The 18444-nt window shown below is 42.7% G+C and overlaps 1 protein-coding gene across 5 annotated transcripts in view; it reads right to left on the bottom strand.

Moving 5' to 3' along the window:
* Positions 1–881: 881 nt before the first annotated feature.
* The window catches only part of IKZF3 (IKAROS family zinc finger 3), an 81636-nt gene continuing 64073 nt past the window's right edge, over positions 882–18444 (bottom strand). For 3 of the 5 annotated variants that reach the window (XM_072938782.1, XM_006214256.4, XM_072938783.1), the window contains 2 exons: positions 15665–15781; positions 882–5922 (listed from right to left, as the gene is read on the bottom strand). In XM_072938782.1, coding sequence (XP_072794883.1) covers positions 5219–5922; positions 15665–15781 — 821 coding nt within the window. In that variant the 3' untranslated portion in view covers positions 882–5218. Of the gene's footprint in view, positions 5923–15664; positions 15782–15893; positions 16244–18444 lie in introns of those variants that run through there. The other 2 variants (XM_072938781.1, XM_006214259.4) reach the window with 2 other exon arrangements.

The raw sequence follows: 18444 nt of genomic DNA, 5'->3' as shown, positions 1-18444 counted from the left end.
CGTGTGGTGGCTTTGGCAAGCAGAAATTAAAAATAAGCTATGGTTTTTCCAGTAGCCAAAATGATCCCTCACCAAAGCTCACAGACTGAGAACTTGAGCATGCAAAACCACAGTCTGGGTGAAGGGATGTCTGCTTTTCAAATGACCTGCTAATTCTTTGCAACCCACAGTCATTTGGTTTCTGTGAACCCACAGAAGCAGGCCCACCGAAAAGGGCCTTGTCTGCTAATGTGGAGAAGTCCTTGAATAAATGAGTCATTGGCAATGGGATCAGTCACTTTCAAGGCCGCCCCATTTTCCTGACATGTTAAGATGTTCGTTCTCAGTCTTTAGGAGAGGAAGAAGCAAAGCTGAACCTACGGCCACACTATGAAGGAGGCCCCGCAGATGGGTGGTGTGAACTTGGGAGAAGGTGGGTGGCATCGTGGGACTGCTCCCCGGGCTTTCTAAACTGAGGTGGATGGAGAGATGGACAGCGAGGGCAGTTTGAAGAAACTCTAAGTTGCTTGGAGAATTAATAGTCGAGGACTCCTAAGATGCTGAGGGAGGAAAGCTAATCTACTTCCCTGGCTGCAAAGCCATGAAGTATCTGTAGCATGTGGTTCTAAGGTTCAGCACAGTCTTTACTCTTAGGCATTAAAACAACATGAAGGAAACTGTGTGTTAGAGGTCAGTTGCCTCCACTGGCAAGGGAATTACTATTATGGTCCTAGTCTGGTCTTTGAATATTTTCCATGTCTTTAAATCCAGATACAGGACATACAGTGAAAATTTTGCAACCATCCAACATAATCCGCCCCACCCTACCCCACACAAACAAAGTAACATTACCCAATAGACAAAATTACATAAAACCTCACAACATCCTTGAGAGGTAGATATTGTTATGTCCTTACATTTTTTTAATCAAAATATTAACATTCCAGTTTCAAATAACTACTCAATATCAGTGGATAAGATAGTCCACTATTGTAATATTTAGAGGAAACTTGCATCCAGCTTCTTCAAAGTGCAACGACCTGTTTCTCATGCTGATGACACAGTGTGGCACAGGCTGTACACAGCTTGGGGAAACAGACGTACAGTGCTGTGAGCTCACACAAGATGAAAGCATACATCTCTCTTCTAGGCTCTTCCAAGTCCACAGTCTCCAACCCTGAGTTCACTGATCATTCTCAAAATTGTTCAGTCTGTTAGGCTTAGAGAACAGAGTCCTCTCCCAGGGATGGCCAAGTGTAGCGTGTGGTTTCAGGTCAAAATTGTCCTCTTTACAGGCACTGAAACCCCAAATCATTCTGCTTTTCTGACCTCTGCCTATAGAGATTCTCTGAACTACACTTTCTGTCTGAGCACAAAAATAGCTCCTCATTTTTTAAAAGAGAAGAGAGATCACTGTGTTATATCTTATCTTCTTCTGTACAGTCTGATTCTATTTCCTAGGACAAAATTTTCATCAGTCCACTTTCTTTTCTCTTCTTGAGTTCCCAACTCCTAATTCTGAGTCTTTTTTGGAAGAGCTTGGACTCGTGATGACTGAAAACTTGAGTGTCCCAGAGTTTCCAGATCTCCACTAGAGACCAACATTCCTGCTCTCAGGAGGGTACACTTTAAAGTTAGGACTTTACACATTAAACATTCAGCATTTCCATTACAGTCTTACTGCGTGGCCTGGGATATATATCAGAAGTACTGCTTTTGTACTCTGAAAACACTCTAAACCTCACATTTAGCAGGGGGTAAAAAGAAAAAACAAAACAAAACAAACAAAAACAGGGGAGGAGAATAAGAATGGTGATACAGAGGCTACCTGGAAAAAGCTATGTGGATGTGAGATTTGTTAATAACACAATGTTTCGACTGAGCATGACTTTGTGTTTTTAAACCTTTCTCTTTGCAAAAGAAATCAGGGGTCATGTTACACCTAGGCCTGGCAAAATGTTAAGCCCTGCATTTAAAAGGTGAGACATTTTGTCACTGACAAAATCAGAAGCTGGGTCAGGAACAGCCCAGAATGGGTAACGGGGCATGAGATTAGCTAGCTTATCTGTATCCAGGCTAATATCTTTTTGGGAGAATGACTTAAAGGATCTGTAGACTGGTGGACTTATTAATATCTTTTTTCCCCCTGGTGGTGGTGGTAGAGGGTAATGGGGAGACACTTCTATTTAGTTCTCTGCCAGGAGGAAACACCTAGGCGACACCTCGGAGAGCGATAAGGAACATCAGGGGAGCCAGGTCTCGTCCTTTTCCACCCTCACCCCGAGTCTGCCATCCTGGATGTAAGGAAACTTCTAATGGGTTTGATCGTTCCTCAGATTTCAGCCTCCTGGGTGTGTGGTGGGAGGCCTGGCAAGTAAGAGGGTTGGTGGGAAATGGAGAGAGAAGACCTACCAGGCTTATGTTCCTCAGGACTCTGGCGAAGAAAGGAGATGTGCTGTCTGAAGCTGCCCCAGGACCTCACCGTCCAGCAGGGTCAGATGTGACTCTTGCCCCGCCCTTCTCTCTGGGCCTCTTGCTAAGATTCTCCTTCACCTTCTTTCCCACCCTCAGCAAAGGAAAGGCATTAAGTAGGATCAGGAGTGCCTGCAGGAGTATGTGTTTACCTGTATGGTGGTAACCACAACAAACCAGCTGGTTCAATTTTAAGATTTAAGAATGTCGAGTTTCCAGAAACAGGTTTTCTCTGGACTTGGTGTGTCCCAGTCTAGGCTCAGAACGCTACAAGGAAAGTGCAGCCTGTGTGAGTGGTTGACCCCACTCAGAAAACTGACCTCAAGAATGGAAATCATTCGGAAAATCCATGAGTCACAGGGAAGATGAAGGTCATGTCTACACAGAGTCCCCAGGTTCGTGGGATAGGCCTCAGTTTCGCTATCTTAAGGTGCAGAAGTTGGTCTCTTCATTAAAGACTTTCCCACTAATCCGGTGGAAGTGCTCGCTTCCCCTAGCTTTCTCTCCTACTAATCCTTGCTTCCAAATTCTCTTTTGTCCCCTGAAGAGTCAACAGGATGTGTGCTATTTCAAGAATATAATGAGCAGCTCCTCTTTCACAATGGGTATAAGCAACCTGGTGTAGCCGTAGTCCAGGATTACGGAAATACAGTGATGTACTGGAGACTACACACCGAAATACGTCTAGTCTTTTCGCTGAAATCTCAAACATGTTGGGACCGTTGCCATGGAATTTCACAAAGTCTTTTTTTCCTGAGACAGACGCCACGCTACAAAGAAGGCTAAGCCATTTGTGCAGTCTGAGGTGGAACGTTTTAATTACTGGCAGCACATAAACGAGTTGAGTTCGAGCCTAATGCATAAGCCCTTTTGAAATATCAAGGCAGATACATGAAACGCTAATCTACCAGGAATTCGGGATTCTTGGCTCTGGTAGAAATGTGCACACAGCTGACTCTTCATTTGTAAATAGGTTCCCTGAAGTTGTCCCTGGAAGCAGAATTTATTTTCCCTAACATGAGTTCTTTAAAAGGAAAGAAGAAGAAGAAGAAGAAAAGGCTTTGGCAAGCAGCTGCAGGTGCCCCTTTGTGTGTACACTTTGGGGCAAGATCAAAATACCTTCCTGTTTTTTGTTCCTCCGCACCATCCTCCTCACACTCACAACTCAGTGGTTAAAGGAAAAACTTAACAATACTACCCTTTTCACACCAAAGCAATGCGAAACATGTATTCATATACATCCTCTTCTGCTTAATATCCTTACATTAAGAGGTTTAAAAAAAAATAATTGTGGTTACTGCAGAATCACGTAAATTTAAAGCTGGAAAGGATCTTAGAGAACATCTCAATCCAAGTCTTAATTCTATGGTTGAGGAAACTTAATTTTAAGAGTTAAGTCATCTGCCCCAAGTTATTTGGCTAATTAGTGGCAAATATGGAATTGGCGAACAGATTTCATGACTCCTATCCCAGTGCTAATTTTACAATTATCGTAACCCTCTTCCTTGATAGCATGTCTCCCATAATTAATGATGAAGATGGCTGACGCATCTGCAGAACCAAGGTCAGACTTTCAGGAATCTTTGTGGAACACAACAGCTCCACTCAAAATGGGGGGAGGGTGGGACCCCAATCTGCCTGACCAAGGAGAGCCTGCCAGCAGGGGTGCTCCCCTCCTCACCCCATCCTGAGGCTCAGCTCTGATCATGGCATCTGTCCCTGATTCCTTTCCTGTGGGGAAGGGAAAATGAAGTCATACTTTTTGGATTCTTTGGTTTTTTTGGGTTTTTTTTTGTCAAAAAAATCGTTGGCAAGTTTGCTTTGGGTTTGTGCAGCAATACTCCATGAAGGAGATGAAATGCTTTCAGGTGGTGGTTCCTGCCTCTCTTCCATCCCAGGTGCTGCTGCTAAATCTTCTCCCCCACCCCCACCCCCCAGAACCACGCCTGCCAATCTTGATCATCAGAAATGGATGCCATCACCCCCAGTGGAAAACCTCCTGGGGTTCCAGTGATGGTCTGTATGTAAACCATTGATTCTTCTGATACGGAGTTTCTCCTCTCCATGAATGCTTTGACTCAGAGCAGCTTTTAATTGGAGATGAGAGGATAAAGAGTAGAAGTCTTATGTCAGATGATTTTTTTTTTTTTTGCTTGTATGCTAAGTGGATCTGATGCTTGGAGACTAGGGGTTGGTTACTGGTAACCTGTTTTATGGCTTTTCTTTTCCTTACTGTTAGACTGTCATTTGAGGTGGGGGAATTATATCCTAACCCTTCAGCCTTGTGAAGTGCAGAAGGGCAGGTCTTCCCAGCAAGGCCTGCTGGTCAGCTCTTCTATGTGGACCACAGCATGTGACAGAAAGGCTTTTCTACATATGGCTGATGTAGCTCAGAAGAAATGTCTCATGCAGCACAACCAGGGGACTCTTCCAGTTGGCAGCAAACTCCAAAGGAGACCTGTTCTATTGCTGCAAAAGATAATGACCAGATACTTCATTGGCTTTTAAACATCATAAAATTCCAGTGCCTGATGGGAGAACAAAGGTTTCACAAAAGTAGCAACGTGTTGTATCTGCAAACAACTTCTGAATGGGGACAGCCGTTCTCTGTTGCCCCTGTGAATGAGACCCTTTGGATGCTAAAAAATGGTATGGAAAGGGGTTTGGAACTGAGTTTGTTTTCAGAGTGATTTGTTAGGCGGGGGTATTATCAGTTTTTAAAAATGCTGTTGAATGCTCAAGCGTGCATCACCTGTGGGCCCGGTGTTCACTTCAGCATGGCTCTGTGTTCTCCTCTGGCTATGTGGGACGAGAACTCATAGCGATCGTGGCTTCGATATCCACACATGTTACACTCGAAAGGGTCACGAAAGCCGTGGCAACCCATGTGAATCGTGAACATCACGTAATCCAGGAAGAGGACTCGACAGTGGTCACACCGGTACACATCCATCACCTCCCCTTCTTTGTTGATCACTTTGATGGAGTCTCTTGGGCAGATGGGTGGGGGCTTGAGGAGTTCATAAGAGCGGGGGACCTCCTTCAGAAGTGGCATCCCATTGCGGACCCGGGGAGGGACCAGGTGATTTTGCTGGTAGATGTGATTCTGGCGTTCCTCGTGGTTGCTGTCAGTGTCCGTGGAGTCATGGCCACTGTTGTTGGGGGAGAGGCCTCTTTCAGAAGGCAGGCTCTTCTCTGGCAGGTGGACGTTCTTCTTTTCCAGGTCCTGGGGGGCGCCATTTGGCATCTCGGCTCGGGTAAGAGCTATGGGATACATGCTACTGATAACCGGGACCATCTCCGAGGTGGGAGCAGGCGGTGTCTGGACCAAGGGACGCAGGGCTTCGGCACCGAGATAGCTGATGGCGTTGTTGATGGCCTGGTCCATCATTCGGGTCTGCATCATCTCATTCTCTTTCTCGTACATATAGCTGGGGTTGTAGCTGACGTCAAAGCAGTGGCGCTTCTCACCTAGAACAAGGGAGACAAAGAGTGACGGAAGGAACGGCACAAAGGCAGACAGTTTGTAAGATTATTTTCCAGAGTCCATGAAAAGACAGGAAGGACAAGTGGCCTGCGAAGGAAGACCCAGCCCAGGCCGAACCCAGGTTCCGTTACGGTGCTAACGGCTCAGGGGACAGTGCTTGACGGCACACGTCTGGATGGTCACAATAACTTAAGCCAGCAGACAAAAGGGAGAGTGAGAGATGTCATTAGAGTGAGGCTACCACAGGAGCTGTTTCCACTGCTCATGTCAGAAGGGAACTCTGGAGAGAAAGGAAACGAGAGGACACCAGGAGGGGGCTTGGAGCAGGCAGGGGAGCTACCGGTGTGCAGGAGTGCGGGGACCTCTGCACCTCTGCTGTTCCGAACTCTTAAGACAGTCAGTTCCCGAACTCTTAGCCTGCTGGTTACTTTCTGCTTGTAATACTAGGGAGGCGGGGGCCAGAAGTGCTGCAAAACCTGGGGATGCTCAGCCACTGGCCTCGGCAGCTTTTCAAATAGCTGCAGAGGCAGAAAAAATAGTCCCCTAGACTCCAACTTACCACTCCCCAAACACATCAGTCACCATCCTGGCTGAAATTTAAATAAAAGGGTTTCACGTGTAGAGGGTTTTAGAAAGGCTTTCTCGATGAAAGAGCACGATGATCTTTGTCCTCTTCACAAAGGGTGTTATTCTTCTTTTGCTTGAAAAGATGTATCATTGATGCATAGGTGATCATTAGGGCTTATCTCACATTTAACTGAAAAATTTATTTGTGGTCACCCTCTCCTAGTTCTCATGTCAAACTGCTGAGAAATTTTGAAAACAGAGTTTAGCCACCTTTAGGGCGTGTGGGTGTTGTGTGTTAGAAAACAGAGGCTCTCTGGCCACAGGGCAGGCAGGAGCGGGGTCTGCAGTGAGGGCAGGTGTGCGCAATGGGGAGTGGCTGGAAGGGGCAAGAGAAGGCGGGGAAGACGTGGCAGGGGGTGGAAGTGAGGCTACGGTTACTCCTGATGCTTTTCCACTCCGTAGATGCTGAATTCTGAGAGATCTGCCGAACCACATCCTCTCCTCTCTAACATTTCCTAGGCATGTTGTGATTCCCAAACTTGTCACTGCCATACAGTAAAGAGTCCAGGGATGAAAATACACAAGAAAACAGGAAGGACTGGAAGAGCCAAGTTTCTGTTCTTGAGGCCTCTCCAATCCAAAGGGGAGAGAAGTAAGACCTGGATACCTGGAATTGGAGAAAAGTAAATGTTAAAAGTTGTGAAAGGGCTGTCTTGCTCCATGGAAGCTTTTGATTTTATTCTGAATGCCATGTTTGAGGTATTTAAGCTGGTGGGTAACATGTCTTCTGTAAAAGAATTATAAGGCAAGGACAGGGTGGTTTGGTACCAAATGTATAGTTAAATGTTAAGTGAATGCAAGAAAAAAAATTCAGGAGTACTTGGGGAAGGGCAAGCGTTCGTGGAAAACCTCAGGTTTGAGAAGAGTCTTGATGAGCTGGTAGAGTGTAGATTTTCAGAGAGGCAGAAGAGACACCCTATTTGAGGGATGAGCGTGAATGAAGCCCTGAAAGTACGACCAGCCAGGACGAGAGCAGGGAGGAGTAGGCGAGTCTGGCTCCAGCTGTATCAGGACGTGTGGGATAAAGCAGTTCTCAAACTTCACTTACCCCTTCACGTTCTGCAGTACTCACACCCCACAGTGATGTGGTGGCCGAGAGCATGAGCTCTAGAGTCAGATGGTATGGATTTCACGCTGTCTCATTACTAGTTGTAATGAGACAGCGTGTGTGTGACCTGGGCAACTTACTTAACCTGGCTCCGCGTGGTCATGTCAAATGGGGGTAATCATTGTATCTACGTCAACTGAGTGCTGAGAACAGTGCCCGGCACCTAGAAAGCACTTTGGTAAATGTTTGGGTTTTTTATTTTGTTTGAATCAGCTCGCATTTTCTTTTTTTTTTTTAATTTTTTTCTTTTATTACTTTTTGTTTGTGTGGGTTTTTTTTTTTTTTTTTGAGTGGGCAGGAGATCATTAGGTTTATTTATTTAATGGAGGTAATGGGAGATTGAACCCAGGACCTCATGCATGCTGAGCACGCTCTCTACTGCTGAGCTATACCCTACCCCCTCACATTTTCTTTCTTTTCTGCTAAAAGAAACTTGTTTTTTAAGGAAACTTTATATCACTAACATAAATGGAAAACCAGAATCACTTGCCACAAACAGAAGGTAACTATGAAAAAAAAAAGACAACGAAACACAGCAATTTATTGCACTTTGATCACATACTGTTAAGTACCTGGAAACAAAGATCCCCTCTCTCTTTGCTAAAAACAGATTCCCAAGTGTGCGACTTATGTTGAAGAAAATTATCATCTAATTAAGTCTAAATCTTTCTCCTTGGTATAATCAGGGAGATTGTAAGAGAACTAAAAAGAAAATAACTTTCTTGCCGTGTAGATCAGGGTTTTCAAATGCCCTGCGAACCTCCTGGCACTTGGCATTCAACATTTTGGGAGGTATTGAAGAAAGATAACACGTGGTAGGACCAAGGACGGGCCTTCTGAATGACCAATCGCAGGGTTTAGATTTGGACAAATGGCAAACCACGACAGGCCCTTGAGCAAGAGAGGCCAGTGGTCAAAATGTTATTTTCAGGATATTAACGTAACAGCAATGTATAAGATGGATCAGAACAGTGAGAAAGTGGAGCCAGAAAGACCAGCTAAAAGATCTAATCTAATCAGATGAAACTGTCTGCGTCCCCACTACCTTAAGGCCAACCTGATGGTTTCCAGACAGATACCTGGGAGAAAAAAATACCCGAAGAAAATCATTGTGCCTTGGCAACTCAATAAAAAGGAACAGAAAAGTAGATCTTTGCCAAAGTGATCAATGGTTCTTCTTTTCAGCTTCCAGCTTGAATAGATCTTGGATCAGAGCTCTTTGGAAGAATGAGACTGAGAACATGAAAGCCAGCTGAAGTCACAAATATTCAGTCCCCTGAAAGTGACACAGAAGTGATGAACTTTGGCTTCCTGGCCTTTTCAAGTTTACTGATGATTTTCCAGTGTGGCCAGCTCTACCGGGGTCCCCAGATACTGGGGGCCCCTGGGAATCTTTTTATCTTTTCACCTAACAGAGAGGCTCCCGAAAGTTTCTGGGGTGGAGCAGGCACATCACAAACCCTGCTTTTATCCTTTCTCCCAAGAGTGTGCTTTATTTAACTAGGCCTCCAGTTTCATTGTCTGTACCACCTGCAGCACAGGTCAGAAAACAGCTGAGTGCTGAAGTTGTAAGGGGCAAAACAGGGAGAGGAACATAAACCCCTGGATGAGTGGAAATATGTGACTGAGTTCTGTGGTTAACGCAGACCATTGTTCATTGTTAGGAGGCTGGGAGAGCCTCAGATCTTCACGTGCGCACAACTGCACTCATCAGATCCCCTCATCTCTGAGTTACGGTAACTTGAGTAGTGCAGATGATTATCAGTCACCTGTAGACATGATGACTCAATGTGTATGAAACTCAGGAGGGGTAAGCTACAGTAATTGAAAAGCCAACAGCTCACGTTTCTTTAGTAACACACTCATAAAAAAGGTTAGTCAAACCACAAGAGTGTAACTGCTCCCAAACCTGCACGGAGACTCTGGTCCAGCTTCGAGTCAAAATCGTACCACACCTTTGAATGATTAATGATTGCAGCTCCGGGCTGAATTAGAGGTTTTCTTCCAATGCAGATACACATGGCAACAGCAAGTCTTAAGTTTAGAAACCACGGCTGCCTGGTTGGGCTGTTCCCTACCTGGGATTCCTTTTAAAGGTGTCAATCCCTACTCTCTAGGCTTTGGTGACTCTAAACTGAGCAACTGCCTACCCTGAATTGTTACAATGTGGGAAGGGCATACATGGTTGTTGGTTTCTAAGTGCCAACTTGAAAGCACAGAATCACAGCCTAGAGCTAAAACGGAATTTACCTGAGTGCGTGGATTCAGACCTCTGCCTTCAGGGTCGACGGACAAGATCCACCACCCTGATCTGTTTACTCCTGTACTTCACAGCACCCAGCACTGTGCCTTACACATAACACTAAGAAGAAGAGCTACTATTTATTGAGTCCCTACTATACACCCAGTGCTGTCTTAAGTACATTGCGTATTGTCTCATTTTATCCAAGATGAATTCTCATCTCTTAGTCACATGAAGAACCTAAAGTACAAATGGGTTGATTGGCTTGCCAAGATTGCTCAGTTGGTCAACAGAGAACCAGGATGTGATCCAAGGGTCTACATACTCAGTATATGTTTGAGCATTAACTGCTGCCTCCTGGTTGCTACCTTGCCCACAGCTGCACAATCCCACCACCAGCTGTGACTTCAGATTCTCTGCCGGGATGGTTCCCATAAGCAATAGAGAAGCAACTATGCTTTGTTCCATATGGACCAGCACCATGCAGTCAAGAAATATGATGTGCAGAGTTGTTGTGATGTCCGTAAAGTGCTTAACAGAGTACCTGGCATGTGGAAGCACTCAGTAAGTGGGTGGTAGATCTATTATTATTATTTGCCTCACACCATGTTAGGTGCTTTGAAGAATACAAACATAACTGCAGTCCAATAGTCCATAAGATGCAGCATTTACAAAATTTCATTACAAATCAGTATCCTTAATACTACGTGGTGGAACGAAGTATACAGTAGCCAAGGGAGTAGAGAGAGAAAAATACAGAGCACATCTCAAATATGCCACGTAACATGGGACAAATATTAATCTATTGTGTCCTCTAAAGTCTCCTTGTGATCTGAGGTGGTGCAAGTGATGGTGGTGGACAGTTACATATCTGTATCACAAAAAGCAGACTGTTAAACTCGCCTTGAGTGCAGAGGGAGACCAGGGAAGAGAGAGAACTTGGGCGAGTTTGGGATTGCAGACCACGGGCAGGTTTAAGGGCAGATGGGAGGGAGGGCATTCCAGACAGTGAGCACGGAAAGAATCATTACATAGCAGTGGGAGTAGTTCATCGCCGCTGAATTAAAAGATTAGTTGGCTGAAATGATACATTTAAAAAAGATAACTTAGAGACAGATTGTGAAAGGCTCAGAACGCCTGGGAGGTTTGGGTTTTATTCCAATGAGGAGCCATTGAAAGGTTTTTTTGAAGATGGGGGGAAATGATTTGAACATTAGAAAACGAACACAGCGCCGAAGTTATGGTCATCATGAGGGGGTAATGCGACTTATTCGGGTTTTCTTTAAATTTCTTCAGGTCACTTAAATGTGTCTGCGGCTACCTCCATACAATGTCCCATGTATACCATCGCTTACTCTTACTCCAAGCACATATATCCCCCCAACCCCTGCAAAAAAAGGGGCAGGTAAGTAGGGCAAATGGAATATCTGATGATGACAATGGCTCTGATCTCAATCTAAATGAGACTAAAGTGGCTAACACCTCTTCCAGGAGGAGGAAAGCGGAGGGTAGGAAGCCACAGTACGAGAAGCAGAAAGGAGGAGAGAGAATAGAGCTGTGGGGGTGGCGGCGAGGAAAACTGAGCTGGAGCCCACATTCTGCGGCTGCAGAAGCCTTTGTCCTCTGTGAGATGCCATGAAGTGCTATGTGATAGTCAGCTGTCCTGATGTAGTCACCACAGTTCTTTTCTCAAGAAAACACACCCTGAAGAGAGAATGACTGCCCTCCTCAAGGATTTTTCTTCCACCAGCTTCCAATGACCAGCTCCTCCCTATCCAAAGCCCCCTGGGGAGCACACAGGACACGCACTGCTCTGGGTGACCTCCTGGGGCAGGACAGCCTTGCACTGCAGCACTTTTGAGGACCCGGGTCTGGTCCTGCTCTGTCACTAGCTGCATCCCTCCGTCTTTCCTAGCCCCCTTAAAAGAACTTCACTGGGTGGTTCCTAATATCCCTTCAAGTTCTAAAATGCTATGACTTTGGATGCTTATAGGATTAGGGATTTCAGCCCTTTGGGAAGGGGTGGGAGAAGATACTTTTTGCTTTTAGAAACAGGTATTAAAACTGCTTCCTGTCGCTCTGTTAACCAAAGCAGACAATTTCTCATTAGTTACTTCACAGGGAGAAACGACAGTGTTTGCTGAAGTGTCAAAACCTCACTAACGTGTTTACCCAGGGTGAGTGAGATCTTTTTTCATGTTCTTTGCAACATGAAAACTTCCTTTAATAAAGTAATACATGAAATAAAGTAATACATGAAATAAAAAAAAATAGGGAGATGCTATGGTAACCACTTCGGTCTGAATAACACATCTGTTTCTGGAGAAAGAATGAAAATCAGAAGAAGAAATATGCAGAAATGTAGTCATTTTCCTCCTCCCTCCAGGAGAGAAATCTGGCCTCTATTTTGAGCCAAGTATTTGAAGATGGCCTAGTTAGAAGTACAGTCAAGCAACTGGCAACAGGAGAATAAGATTCAGAGAAAGGACAACTCCTAAAGGGGTTAGGTGCTAAAAGTAAGGTCTTCTTGTCCTTTGGAAAGAACAACTAAGAATTATTTTGATGATGTAAAGTTGCTGATTTCTAAAGGATATGTGTCAATTTATTTCCCATTTGACAGAAAGCAATACAAAATCTCTCGGGGAATAGGGAATAGGGAATTTTCTCCTACTTGGGCAGTTTAATTTTACTCTGACTATGTTTTTGTGTTTCTATGCATTCAGACTTAATCCAATCCCTCCCTCTTCCTCAGTTCATCTCTAATAGATGAAATACGCCGTCTACTGGGAATTTCCTCTACCCTGCTAGGAAAGTAGCAGGCTGACCTGACGGTATCATTTCCCCTTTCCCTTCACAGTTCAAGAGATCAGGGAAGCCAAGGTTGGTCTGAGTGCTGTGCAACTGTTAGTAAGGATTAAAGAGAGTGACTCAGTCTTCCTCCACACTTTACCCATTGCCATTTCCCTGGCAGCTGAGTCTTTTCAGAAAATGGCACCTTGGAGAGGAAACAGAGGTAAGAGAAGAGACGGAGGGAAAACCTTAGCCCCATATGTTTGATATCACTTCATCTCACGTGCTGCACACTGTCATAGTGTTCCTTTTCTCCCCAATGGTAGTATTATTTTCTATCAAAAAGGCTGATTCCATTAAATTATTCAAGAGGTTTCTTGTACTTTAAAAAAAAAAAAAAAGGCTCAGGGTATAAGCTAACGCTAGGAGATTAGAACAGTGCTCAGGAACCAGAATATCACGTATATGGCAGGAGCTCCAGAACCATTTGCCTGATAAATACATGGATGAAGCAGTGAATGAATAAGTGGTAGTGCCCCAAGTAAAATATATCAATGTTGAACTAATGCAGCTGTTTTATAGATTCTCAGATTTGATGACATATTCCTAAAAAAAAAAAAACCCCTAAAACATATGATATGGTTTATATTATAAAAATACCATATCTGTACAACCTTGAGAAAAAAGTTATCTGAAGTTATTCATATGGGCTTATACACCAAAAGTGATGCTCATAATTGCTGCTTGTCTAATTCCTCTCACAGACTTGTGGAATAATGGAGCTGGGAGGGACTTTCTCGATCACTTCATCACCTGTTCGGTCTCCTCATTTCACAGATGAGTAAACAGAGGCCCAGAAAGGTTATGTGATTTGTCTAAACACACACGGTTAAGAAATGACTGGAGTCAGAACCTGGGTCTTTTGGCCTCTAATCCAATGCTCTTCCTACTGTACTTTACCACAATTAAAAAAAAAAAATATATATATATATATATATTCCCCCAGCTTCAGGGTCCTGCAGTCCTGATGTTGGTGCCTCAGCTCAAATCAGTAGCAAACTCTGCTGGGTTTCCTGATTCCAGCACAGAGAGAACGTGACGGTTCAGAAGATGAGAGAAAGCAGCACCTACAAGCTCGGCATCTAGTCTAGAAATGGAGGCATGAAAATCCTCTGGTTGCAATGGTAACAAACAAACAGAATGGATCCCTGACGCAATAAGCAAAATGGCATGGACTTGGACGTATGAGACTTGTGTTTCCAAATCCATGAAAATACCAAAGCAACTTTTATTATATTAAGTAAGTCTTCAGCTCCATGACAGGTTTAGGGCAACTACGTGAACTAGGTATCTTCTCTCATATTTTAGTTTTCTTAGACCAACATGTGTTGACCGTAACTGGATTGAAATTAAGTCACATTACTTTTTTTTTCTTGTCCATTTCTCCCCATGTTCCTCCCCACATCAGCTGCAGCTATTTCTAGAGTCAAAATGTCCCCCAAATTAAATTACATTCATGGTAGAGAATAGCAAGCCAAGCTTCCTTTTGTACCCCAGCCAGAACTTCTTCATATAAGAAAAGCTCAAAAGATACACGAGCAATATTTTAAAACAATTTCTTGGAAACACAACTGGTCCACTGTGCCTAAACTCCGTATGGAAGTCACTACATACCCCCTGACATTTCTCACCAAGGAGAGGGAGGACCATAAGGAGAAAGGGGGGTCTCTCTAAACTGAAATGCACCAACTTTAGTCTGACACAATTTATTCTTTTTTTTTAATTGAAGTATAGTCAGTTACAATGTGTCAATTTCTGGTGCACAGCACAATGTTCCAGTCTGACACAATTTATTTTTAAAGTGACTAAAAGGATACAAAAACTTCTCAGCCGATCAAAATAAAATAAGTAAGCATAAATACTAAGCTAGGTAGTTTTGAAACGCATGGTTCTTTCAGTATATCTCTGTAACTCACATAAAATTAAAAAATTAACTAGACCAGAATTTTAAAATCACCTAGACCAGAAAAAAATTTAACCATATTTAAAAACCAGGCAGACACTTAATATCTGTAAAAGGACACAAAAGGACTGAAATAAGAAAACAACAGCAGCTTTGGAAAAACAGACTGACACGTTTCTAAAATACTGGTGTTGAGGGAGGTCTATTTTCGTGTGATAACTATTTTTGTTCAATATCACCGACTTTCAGTTTATAGCAAAACCAATACGTTCAATTCAGCTGCCTACTTCACAAAATCAAATCTATTTTAAATATCATAGTCACATTTATGTAAACACCTGGCAGAGTTCAGCAAAATATTTCTGCCATTTGGCAGTCCGAACACTTTAATGGACATAATTATTTCTTAGCCATCTCTTTCTTGCTGTATCTTTTGACAATGTGAAAACCAATGGCATAAAAATTAACTCCAGTGAGACAAATGATTAAATCAAACCTTGTTATTGAAATCTGTTTTCCTAACCACTTTCTTTTAAAACCAATTCTCAATCAAATTTAAGAAAATATAGTAAAACGTTTTAGAGCATGAAAAAGGGTTGAGCGTGATAAAGGAACCAACTTGTAAAATATAATTACAAAAGATTACAAAAATGCTATCTCGAACATCTTACTGGTGTAAATTGCATAAATTCTCTCATGCAACATATGTCATTCAGAATAAGAGGAAGGAACAGCATTTTTAACACCAACCCCATTTAGGAAATTGGATACCAAATACTTCCATCTGCAGTAGTTAAGATTCTTTAGTTAAAATACTTTATTCTATTTGCTCTAGTTATCAGAATGAATCCTGAAGAATAGAAGTGTACTGTGGAAAATCAATTACCTTTTTTTAAAACAGAGATTAAACTAGGAAGGGTCTGTGTAGTAAGCATCCTATGTTATCTCATTCAAACTATCTGCTAACAACAGCAGGAAAAAGGGTTGTATTCTTACCAATGAATTTCTGAGGCATCGAGCTTTTTCGTTTTGCCACATTGCTTGCTAATCTGTCCAGAACGAGAGCTCTTTCACTTCCCATCTCTGCTTTGATGTGTCTTGCCTCCGCACTTGCTGGTTTGGGAAAAAAAAAAGAAGAGGGAAAAGAACACGTCGGTAAATGGGGAGAAAAAGAAATAAACTGGAAGGAAACGTATCAGAAGTCTGATGCACATTCTATTGTTACCTGTTATTACTGCTCAGATCCTTGCCTGGGGTACCTCCTGTGGTCAGTGAAGCCAGCACCAGGGCACATTCAAATCTTGCAGCCTTATGCTGACATGGGAAAGCCCGACCCATCCCCAACCAGTACCTTCATTAGCAAGAGGAAGTATTAAATAAACAGCCTGGACGTGGTTGGTTGCAAAAAGATAGATAGATGGAGATCTTCTAACCCCCGATCAGCTTTCTTTCTGATTCTGAGTAACTGCGTGTGACACCTGCAGACTGATATAATTCTTCTTAACAACTTTGAAAAAAAAAAAGTATGGTGCCCCAGATTTACTGCTCTGTTTATGTTAATAGCACTTTTGAAAATAGATACACTTACCCAGACAGCAAGAAATCTACTCAGTGATTTGTGTATTGAAATTCTGAGTGGTTTTTTCTTTTTCTTTCTTTTTTTTTTTTTTTTTTCCAGCATGCTCCTTTCAGTTCCTATCTCTTCAGTTCTATTTCTCTGGGCTCTGCATTATCTGTTTCATATGCTCTTCACATTTCAAAACTGTCTCAGTTAAAATTTCCCTGAGCAACACTCTGTCTTGAAATTAAAGAGCAATTTGTATCATGCATCTTTATTATATTTCTAATGAAAAATGTGAATAAAAACTGCCTAAGAATATGGTCTAATTGTCAGTCCACAAACAGACCTTTAAGTGGTGTAGGGCTGTGGTTCTCAGACCTGCCTGAACATTAGGAACCACCTGCAGAGCCTACAGCCACCTATGCCCAGGCCCCTCTTCAGATCAATTAAGTCAGGATCTCTGGTGGAGGGGCCTGGGCAGTAGTATTTTTAAAGCTCTCCAGATGATTCTAAGATGCAGCCAGAATTGAGAACCACTAGAAGAATATACAAATAGTGCCAACATTGAATCAACTAAACAGTAAATTGGAATAAATACAGTACAGTTTAGTACAGCAGGCAGTCCCCAATAATAATTTATATCTGAAGTTCAAAGAGATATCAGCTTTTCTAAACACAAGGCTTTAAATTTTAACACATGATACTAGCCCAAGCTAGGGATCAGTCAACTTTTTCCCATAAAGGGCCAGATAGTAAGTATTTTAAACCTTAGTGGTATTTTGAACTTTGTGAGACACATGTAGTCTCTTTTCCATATTCTTTGGTTTTTCCCTTGACCCACTACCTTTAAAAAAAATGTACCCTGTGTACATAGAGGCTATGACAGCATTTGGCCTTCGGGTCCTAGTTTTGCTTACCCCTGCCCTAAGCAAACATGTTGTGATGCTACAAACATTTCCCTCTGTTTTATCATAAACATTTCAAGAGGTCCAGACTAAAATGTTGCATCTGTACATTCCTAATGTCTCTAAGGAAGAAGAAACTGAAATTAGTTTAAGGGACTAGAGTGAAAAAGTAAGTTGATGATCGCAGAATGGAATTTTTTTCCCCTCAAATATACACCCAGATTTAGGAATTGTCAGTGCTCATTCTGTAGTTGAAGAGTTTGCTGTGTGAAGAGATTCTAACATACAGAAATAATGTCACGAGTTCCATGGTCTCTCAGACATGCAGAACCACAAATGGACACGCCCAGAGAGAAGAAAACTGACCACCTCTGCAGTCAATGAAAGACAGAGAAAGACCTCAAGGGCAAGACTGTCAAGTATGACCAGGGTGAGAGAACCAAAGTCAAATCAAGAAAAGAGAATTCAAAGTATTAAATATTTTTCAATTTATTATTGGCATGTTTTTGGTTCTGTTGTTTTTTTTTTAACTCCTTGCCAGTCATTACACAATAAATTATAAAGCTCGGGGTTTTGAAAATTCAAGAATAAAATGAAATCTGGCTCCAAAAATAAGGAAGAGGATGGTGATAAAGACCTTATTACTGAGACCTTGTGAGTTTATCAAAAATAATTTTATGCTCTAAAGAAATAAATCTCAACCTCCAGTTTAAGCTATAACAATACTATGTGTGCAAATGAAAACAATAATGGTCTGAATAAGGGGCCCCAGGCAGCTTTTGGGCTGGTGGTAAAGCGCTGGAACTTCAGCTGACTGAGCGTTGTAAGTAACAGGTACTTTAGTGACAGGACACTGCTATTGAGTGAAGTGGGTCAAATTCTGTCCAGCACAGGGATAGGTTTAAATGACCAAACAGGAAACTATTATACATATTATTTCCTTTCACACAAACCACCACCAGATGTGGCACTACCCAGAGCCCTGAGAGCAGAGAGATGAAAGACAAAGGCCTGGGATTTGAAATAAGTTCCTGAGGCTGTTATAAGAAGGCTTTTTCTTAGAAGCATCAGGGAGGTAGCTTAGTTTGTGCTTTGACTAGGAACATTCATTCTGCTTCCAGCAACTCTGAGAGGATTAAATCCAGGTAAGGGTTCCCCCCCCCCGCCCCCCACCCCACATCCACTATGTATTCATTATCAAAAAGATTTATAACGAAATAAGAATGAAAAACAGTCCTTTGGGAAGTTTTAACTCTATCCCCACCCACTTTACCACTACTCTTATTTAGTCTTTTCAGTCACCCGTCTAA

This window comes from Vicugna pacos, chromosome 16 (genome assembly GCF_048564905.1).
Source record: "Vicugna pacos chromosome 16, VicPac4, whole genome shotgun sequence".
NCBI lineage: Eukaryota > Metazoa > Chordata > Mammalia > Artiodactyla > Camelidae > Vicugna > Vicugna pacos.
This window is presented reverse-complemented; position numbering and strand designations above follow the sequence as displayed.